The 9,365-nt window shown below is 43.1% G+C and overlaps 1 protein-coding gene across 1 annotated transcript in view; it reads right to left on the bottom strand.

The window, feature by feature from the left end:
• Window positions 1-3,070: 3,070 nt before the first annotated feature.
• Window positions 3,071-9,365, bottom strand: part of LOC306912687 (serine/threonine-protein kinase 17A-like) — an 81,573-nt gene continuing 75,278 nt past the window's right edge. The window contains exons 3-7 of the mRNA XM_079489095.1: window positions 6,551-6,701; window positions 6,255-6,381; window positions 5,253-5,301; window positions 4,432-4,611; window positions 3,071-3,546 (exon numbers count right to left, since the gene is read on the bottom strand). Coding sequence (XP_079345221.1) covers window positions 3,108-3,546; window positions 4,432-4,611; window positions 5,253-5,301; window positions 6,255-6,381; window positions 6,551-6,701 — 946 coding nt within the window. The 3' untranslated portion in view covers window positions 3,071-3,107. The remainder of the gene's footprint in view (window positions 3,547-4,431; window positions 4,612-5,252; window positions 5,302-6,254; window positions 6,382-6,550; window positions 6,702-9,365) is intronic.

Below are 9,365 nucleotides of genomic sequence, written 5' to 3'. Positions count from 1 at the left end.
ATAAAAAAAAGAGATACAATAACGTTTGAATGTGAATAATTGATAATGATTTTATTGTGGGCAGGGGCGGTAAATAAATACGAATAATTGACCTCCTTCAGACAATTACCGAAACACATGTACAATTTTTAAACATTGAGGATTATATTATTATAATTATGATTATGACATGCAGCAACAACAACAACAACAACAAAAAATCCCTCGACCCCATCATCACTTTTAGACATTTTATTTACAATATCAGTACATTCATGTACATTTGTTTTCATAACAAAGTAAATGAGCATTTCTTGGAGACGCAAAAGTTGACAAAATGTACAATAAGGAATCAATGGGTAGGTTTATAGGTCAGAGTAATTAGCTTTCTCTCAATGTGAAAAATAATCAGGGATTCGTTACTTGTTTTATTTTTATTTTACAAAGGAATCCTTGTGTTGCACTGAATGGCATGGCTTATTATATTATACAGACAAACATACAAGTCTTAAGAATTTAAAATTTGCTTCATATTATATATAGTATTATATATATATATAATAGTACATTTGAATTAGGAAAAACTCCACACCCGTTGCTTTAAACAATATCTATAATATATAACAAATAAACACATTTTAAAAAAAGAATAATGCAATCCCATGTGGCCCACAAATCATTTCTCCAAGCATGCATACATGGCACCAAGATAAAAAGAAAAGAAAAATTAAATTAAATTAAAATAAAATAATAATGAAATGGAAGAAAAGGAACCACACAATTCTTTTGCGCGAGGATCTGGTTTCTGAAGCAGCACAGAGAGAAACAAATGACAAAAAAGAAAGATGGTTTGGCTTTGTTGGTGTTGTGTGTTTTGACACTGGTAAGAGAATGAGAGATGTCCGTTCCATTCACTTGAATTCTGTTATACTGTTATACTTCCAAAATACAAATCAACTCCTTTACTTGTAGATATATTTTGCAGATGTATGACAGGTGGATATGCATCTTTATAAAACAAGCCACAATTTCACTTCGTACAGACGAAATGAAAACAGCCTCAGCTGTCGACGTTTAGCTGACATGCAGTTAGCTGTTAGCACACCAACCCAATCCTGCGGAATATGAGAAGTAGGCTATTAGTGTGCTACTGAAATTTAACTTTATATATTTTTGAGTGGTGCAAACCACTCCAACAACCAGCTTTGTCACTATCTGTGTATGTGTGTACCCGTACGCGGGGCCACGCAGGGGTGAGCATGGTTGCTATGGTTAGTGTGTGACGTCACTGCACCACTCAGTTCACACGGGTGTGATTTTTTGCTATACTAATTACCTTTGGACAAAAATAGTCTATCTACAAACTCTTAACGAGTCGCAACGCAACACACTGTGAGCTTTTAGGTCTGCTATTTTTAGCTTAATGTATTCTATTCTTTACTTAATGCCCCAGAATAGAGACACAAGGGCTACAGACACATGTTGTCAAAACATGTTTTTTTCTCCAATCAATACAAAGGAGCACTGAGCCTTATTTGTTTTCCTTTTCTTCCCCAGACCAATGCAGGAATGCTCCAAAAAAGAAACTATTCCGTCTTCTTAGATATCAAGTAAATTCCTGGTTTATATCTGGAACAAGCCCTCCTTCACAAAGGCCAGTGGTCCGGGGACCACCAGTGGCCCTTGAGAGGTTTCCAGGTGGTCCCCAGCTAAATGATGGAGAGTTGATAACCCCATTCCAACCCTTATTAGATCTTTAACTCTTGAGAGCCAACTGGACCCATACAGGTCCATTTGGTTTCATTTTACGGTCTCAAGAGTTAACTTATTCTAGTCTACAATTAGACAATGTAGATTGGTAGATTGTAGAAGAATGTTTTTTGCCTGTTATCTCTCATATGGTATACCAACATCAACACAGCATGGAATTGTGGACAAAATCCAAGGAAATATTCTACGTTTTGGGTCTGAGAGAGGCTATATCTCATCAAATGGTGGACTCCGGGGCTCAAATGCAGAATAAATAATGGACCTTGAAATGAAAAGGGTTGAAAACCACTGGCATAGGCTAAGTGGTTATTGGATTCAGGTGCATATCCATCCCTGTCATGCAGAGCTGACATTAGTTGCAAAAAATGAAGGCGAGTGCATAAGGATTCTGTAGTTGTAGTAAGTCTGTAGCAGGCTGAAATAATTATGTCAGCATATATAGAGTCCAAGAATGACTGTTTATAGTGCTCCTTTAACTTAAGTAACTCCATCACACATTTAACCGCTTAAACCCCAGCATCCATATTGTGGGGAAAGGAACACGGTCGCATATTATCGACTGAAAATAGCCCGTCTCCAGGCTCGCAACGCTGTGAGCTCGTAGAACGGCTAATTTCGCAACGCTCACCCCAGAATAAGGCTATAGGTTTCATGTGGTTTAAAGAGATATTTCACTTACAAAAAAAAACATTTGGGTCATGTTAACGTCTACTCAGGCCCACGTGAACACCTCAGACAGTTCTTAAGTCGCTCGATTCAGTATTTAGATATTTGATATTCATTTTTATCAAACACAAAGCCCCTTTTCTATACAAGCCCACTGTAACTTCAAACTCCCGTCCTTGGTTATGGTGACTCAGTCTTAATTAATATTAAAAATGAATGAAAAAGGTAATTGAAAAAAAGGCCCCCTCACATATTAGGAGGGCATTATTATTATTATTATTATTATTATTATTATTATTATTACTATTATTATTACTATTATTATTATTATTATTATTATTATTATTATTATTATTATTATTATTATTATTGAGTTTGAAGTCACAGTGGGTTTGTATACCATGAATAAAGTCAGATAAAAAGGTCTGATAAAATGAATATAAAATATTTAAAAAAATATATCAAATATCTAATTACTGAATCGAGCAACTTCCCCCCAAATGTCTAATTACTGAATCGAGCAACTTAAAAACTGCCCAGAGGTGCTCCCGAAAGTCTGAGTAGATCCCATTGTTTCTGAAGTGAATTTTGATTCATTACATCTAAAAGTTAGGAGTTGATTTGCGGGCGGGGGGGGGGGGGGGGGTTCAGGCAGCTTCCTTCCCATGGTCAGTGTGGGTCAAGGTCAGAGGTCAGCAGATGAACTCCCCCGTGGGGAGGATCTCCTGCAGCCCGCCGATGAAGGGCTCCTCGAACTTGAAGCGCTTGGAGACGGCTTTCTGCTGCTGGCCGGTGGCGGCCGCCGCGGCCACCGCGGCGGCCAGGACCTCCTTCTCGGAGGAGGAGGTGGTGGTGGTGGTGGTGTGACGGCACTGCCCATGCAGCGTGTAGGCGGCCATGACCATCAGCTCCTCGTGCACCTCCTCCTCCTCCTCTTCATCTTCTACGTCCTCGTTCTCCTCCCTAGCCGCTGGCGACTCCTCCGGGCTGCTGTGGAGGAGGGCGCTGGAGGCGGATGCTGCTTCTTGGAGCTCTGGGGCGGCGGCGGCGGAGGCGGAGGGCTGGCCCGCCTCCTCCTGGATCTGCTGGAGCCAGGGGTGACGGAGACACTGCTCTGCCGTGGCCCTCTCCCTGGTGGGGACGGGAGACAGAGGCGGTATGAGATCGGTGAGAAACTCGGGTATTGTTTTAAAAATCACACCTGTGTGAACTGAGTGGTGCAGTGACGTCACACACTAACCATAGCAACCATGCTCACCTGTACGTGGGGCCACGTACAGGTACACACATACATAGATACATAGATACAGACAAAGCTGGTTATTGGAGTGGTTCGCACCACTCAAAAATATGAGTTTGTAGATCTGCTATTTTTGAGGGGCGCTAGCCCCTCCAATGGCATGGCTTTCCGAGATTACGTCATAAGCCAGGCCTATGCACTTTCAATGTTTGTTTACTTTAGAGCTTAATTATAGACTTCCCGTCCCAGCCAAAGTCTATTGACTTTAATGTTTGTTTAGGGTAAATTATGATATTATTTGTGCCAGACAAGTCTATGGACGTTTGCTTAGGGTAAACATGACATGAGAACGCCCCTCACTACTTCATACGAGTGTGATTATTTGTATTATTATTTTTAAGTTGTGTGGAAAAAATGTGTGCAAAATCTTATAGAACGAGCAGTGGCGTGCACAGACATTTAGAGGGGCAGGTGCTCAAGTTAAAAAAGGGCACCTTGTGCAGCGCGTGGAACCGGCCGGTTGCCTTAATCTATTTTGGGCGGGAACCCCTTTTGGTGTTAGCATTATGTTATGCTTTAGCTATTGAAAAATAGCAGATCTACAAGCTCATAGCGCGCCACCGAGTGGCGCGCTACGAGCTTGTAGGTCTGCTATTTTTGAAAAAAAAGAAAAAAAAATATTTTTTTTTCAAAAGGGCACATTGCCAAAAGGGCAGGGGGTGCTCTAGCACCCCCTAGTGTCTATCTGTGCACGCCACTGAGAACGAGGAACTGACTGTGGCTTCTTCCGGAGCAGAGCCTGCATGAAGGCCAGCGCGGCGCGGTCCAGATGAAGCAGCTCGTCCTCGGTGTAGCTCACGTTGAGCTGGGAGATGTTCAGGAAGGTCTCCTGCTTGTTGTCGCCCAGGAACGGAGAGACGCCCGTCAGCATGACGTACGCCAGCACCCCGATGCTCCTGGAAACACAACGCAACGACAAGAGAGAGAGACAGAGACCGTTTTTTAACCCATTTAGGTCTGACGTCGAAATTAAAAAAACGTTCGCTCTGAAAGAATATATATTCAAAGATTTGTGCCGCATTTTTACGATTTTTCAAAAATAGCAGACCTACAAGTTCATAGCGCGCCACTCTGTGGCGCGCTATGAGCTTGTAGATCTGCTATTTTTCAATAGCTAAAGTATAACATAATGCTTAGTTAAAACACCAAAAGGGGTTCCCTTCAGGACGGGAACCTCTTTTGGTGTTTCATACTTTAGCTGTTGAAAAATAGCAGACCTATACAAGCGAGTGCCGCGCTATATACGAACTTGTAGGTCTGCTATTTTCTGAAAGAGCGAACGCTTTTTACTCAAATCTTTGCTTCTGGGCGGGTCCCTGGAACAACATATTTTCAAATGGGGGTCGGCGGCCAATTACATATAATTATTGGGGTCCTTGACATGAAATATTGAGCACCACTGACATAGAAGCATAGGTTTTTCAAAAAACTGTCAGGATTTCGACGTCAGGCCTAAATGGGTTAAAACACCGAAGACTTCATTTCAATGCCATTCGACTCATCACTTGACAGATGTTAGTGGTGAAACCAGCCTTACCACATATCTGTCGCCGTGCTGATGGGTTCATAATTCAGGATTTCTGGAGCTGTGAAAAACAGAAAAAGAAAACAACACATCAATCAAACGCATACTGTGGCGTAAGGTAGTTTTTAGTGCAGCCAACAGCAGGGCTCTATTATGACAATGGCATGGACTTGTTTAGCTGTTACCTGCGGGCGTTGCCTAGTTACCACTCAGTACTAAGGTTGTGTAGTTAGTTAGTTACATTATTGACACAAATTGGGTCATTGGGTCCAAACAATAAAATAAAAAAACATATATCAAAAACTTTAACATACATGTGCATGTGCTCTATAAATAAGATTTGATTTGATTTGACTCAAATACAGATTCTACACCAGTTCACGTGAGTAGATTAATCAGGGGTCCCATAACCTTCAAAATCTGCCTATACATGCCTCATTCTTTTTATCTATCCGCCTGTAATAGTGGATGGGGAAACGTCAAATAAGACAGGGAAAGTTCATCATTATATATACGATATACATATACATTCTTTTGAACAGACACACATGCATGCACGCGCGCACACACGTGTGCGACAGACAGACAGACAGACAGACAGACAGACAGACAGACAGACAGACAGACAGACAGACAGGCAGGCAGGCAGGCAGACAGACAGACAGACAGACAGACAGACAGACAGACAGACAGACATACAGACAGACAGGCAGGCAGGCAGACAGGCAGGCAGGCAGGCAGGCAGGCAGGCAGGCAGACAGACAGACAGACAGACAGACAGACAGACAGACAGACAGACAGACAGACACTGAGACAGACAGACAGACAGACAGACAGACAGACAGACAGACAGACAGACAGACAGACAGACAGACAGACAGACAGACAGACAGACAGACAGACAGACAGACAGACAGACAGACAGACAGACAGACAGACAGACAGACAGACAGACAGACAGACAGACAGACAGACAGACAGACAGACAGACAGACAGACAGACATGTTACTCACCCACATACTCTGGCGTGCCCATAATCTCTCGGAGTTCTTTGTGACTGTTGACCATTCTGGACAAACCAAAGTCCACGATCTTAATGTCTCCCACAGGAGCGTCCCTGGTCAGCAGAATGTTCTGAGGCTGACGCACGGCCAAGCACACGCGCACGCGCGCACACACACACACACACACACACACACACACACATAAATTGTTGTTTTATTGTTAAACTCATTGACTGCCAAGAACGAGTTCGCCAAGTTTTTGGCAAACACGCATGCGCGTGCTGCGTACGCGCGTGCGTACACACCTTCAGGTCCAGGTGCACCACGTTGTTTCGGTGCAGGAACTCCACCCCCTCCAGGATCTGTCTCATTAACCTCTTCACCTCCGTCTCGCTGAAGGCCTCCTCCTCGCCTCGCTCTGCCACGCACTGGAAGTAGATCTCACCGCCCGCCGCACTGGAGAGGAAAACACATTTTAACTCATTTATTTATGTCCACACAAAGGAGATGCATACAAGGACACACATAGTAAAGGTGCAGTAGAGTTACATTTTACAAAATCATGGCATGTGTTTTCAAGATACAACAGGCATGCCACTCAGTACTCTATGGGTATAAGTAGCAACGTCTACTCTACGCTATATGTGGCGGGTGCCAATTATAGCAGAGCCACTACAATACTTTGCCAGCCTTTTTACCAGTCTGTGTGTATGGCCTAGCTAAGGCTGCCAAATATAAAGACAAAGAGTGCAGGCTATCTCTAATAAAGTCACTTCTCTGGACATTTCACGCACGCACGCACGCACGCACGCACGCACGCACGCACGCACACACACACACACGCACAGCTAATTTTCTCTGTAAAAGGAGTTCACCCAAAACAATTACTTATTACCGACCGACCGCCTGCCCGCCCGCCAGACTGACCGACCAAATCTTTTGTTTCACTGGCTTATATACTTTATGAATAATAATACTTGATAGAAAATAAGTCATTTTTGGGGGAATGGCAATGGGGTATGTGTGGAGTCATCAGTGGCGTGCACAGACATTTAGAGGGGCAGGTGCTCAAGTTAAAAAAGGGCACCTTGTGCAGCGCGTGGAACCGGCCGGTTGCCTTAATCCATTTTGGGCGGGAACCCCTTTTGGTGTTAGCATTATGTTATGCTTTAGCTATTTAAAAATAGCAGATCTACAAGCTCATAGCGCGCCACCGAGTGGCGCGCTACGAGCTTGTAGGTCTGCTATTTTTTTTAAAGAAAAAGAAAGTTTTTTTTTTTTTTTTTCAAAAGGGCACATTGCCAAAAGGGCAGGGGGTGCTCTAGCACCCCCTAGTGTCTATCTGTGCACGCCACTGCGAGTCATTTCCAACGGCGCAGCACAGTACGAGTGTGTTTGACCTCCCATCACCAACTCTATAAAACTATTATTATGACACGCATAATGTCCCAATTCCAGCCGTAAACCTCAACGGGACAGGGATGTAATAGGCATATAGCTCGTTATCTAGAGCAGTGCTTCTCAAAGTGGGGTCCGGGGACCCCCGGGGGTCCTCGGGAGGGTTCCACGGGGTCCCCAGCAAAAGTATAGTTAATGCAGCATCACAATCATTCTAACCATTTTATCCATTTATACAGTATGGTGGCTATTCACAAATAGTGGATTTGTATCGGTCTCAGATACAGATACAGTTGCAAAAAAAAAAGAAAGAAAAACTCAATCCAAGGCTGCGGCAAACAGAAATATCTTTAGTTGTTGTTTTAAAAGAAATAAGAGTGGCAGCAGACCAGCTGCAGTTTTCTGGGAGTTTGTTCCAGATATGTAAAAAAAAAAAAAAAAAAAAACTTAAATGCTGCTTCCCCGCATGCGTTTATCCCATTCTGGGCGGGAACCCCTTTTGGTGTTTTAACTAAGCATTATGTTATGCTTTAGCTATTGAAAAATAGCAGATCTACAAGCTCATAGCGCGCCACCGAGTGGCGCGCTATGAGCTTGTAGGTCTGCTATTTTTGAAATATCGTGAAAATGAGGCACACATCTTTGAAAATATATTCTTTCAGAAGACCTTTTTTTTATTTCGACGTCAGGCCTAAATGGGTTTTATTTGCGGTCGTAGGGACAGAAAGCAGAGCTGTCCCCATGCAGATGACGTGAGAATATATGTCTGGATGGTTCATGATATCAGCACAAGATCATAAATGCATGTTCTAATACATCCAAAGCTTTACTAATAATAACAGGAACGTGTAGAGAACCGCATCAACGTGAGCATATACAGTAGGGGTGTGACACTGAGGAGACGACGGAAACTCACTCACTCACTACCTCGATCACTCAAACTGGGTATGAGAGAGAGAGAGGGAGAGACTTTTTGACTTTTAATAACTTCATTATTCTTGAAAATGTTTACATTCTTTAAAAATCAGTTACAAACTAGGACCTTATTTTTGAGTGGTGCAACCACTCCAAGGAACAGCAATGTCCGTGTTCAACTATGTTTGTGTGTGACTGACTTATGTTTGTGTTTGACGTTAATGAGCACCAGTACCAATGAGTACCAAAAGTGGCGCTGTTGTGCCAGAAACGGAGAGAGAGAGATAGTGCTGCACTGTTGCCTGCTAATGAGAGAGAGAGAGAGAGGGGGGGGGGGGGGGGGGATTTGCACCACTCAGTTCACACGGGTGTGATTGTTTTTTAGAGCAATTCATTTACAAAAATGACTCCCTCATCATTTACAGAAAAAAGCACACCTTCATAATCCCAAACACCCTTAAAAACCTCCAATTCATAAAATTTTTCATACAATTTATATTCAAACAAAACTCTTGCTTTGACTACATTTTTAAAAACTGCTAGACAATCACACCTCTGTCCATTTTTTCTTTCCTACTTAAACACGTCGCCAATTTTGCCTGTCCAAATAGGTAATTTAGTAATCTGCCTTTCTTCAGAGAGACAGAGAGAGAGAGAGAGAGAGAGAGAGAGTGAGAGTGAGAGAGAGAGAGAGAGGCCCAGGTCCCATGACAATGTGGTCCAACTAGGTCAGAGTGGTTTACATGACACAATGTCTGGGCACTGGCCCCTCCTAAATGTAAACACACACATGCGCGCGCACGCACG

This window comes from Electrona antarctica (genome assembly GCF_951216825.1).
Source record: "Electrona antarctica genome assembly, chromosome: 20".
NCBI lineage: Eukaryota > Metazoa > Chordata > Actinopteri > Myctophiformes > Myctophidae > Electrona > Electrona antarctica.
Note: the sequence above shows the minus strand (reverse complement) of the source record. Positions and strands in the feature narration are given on the sequence as shown.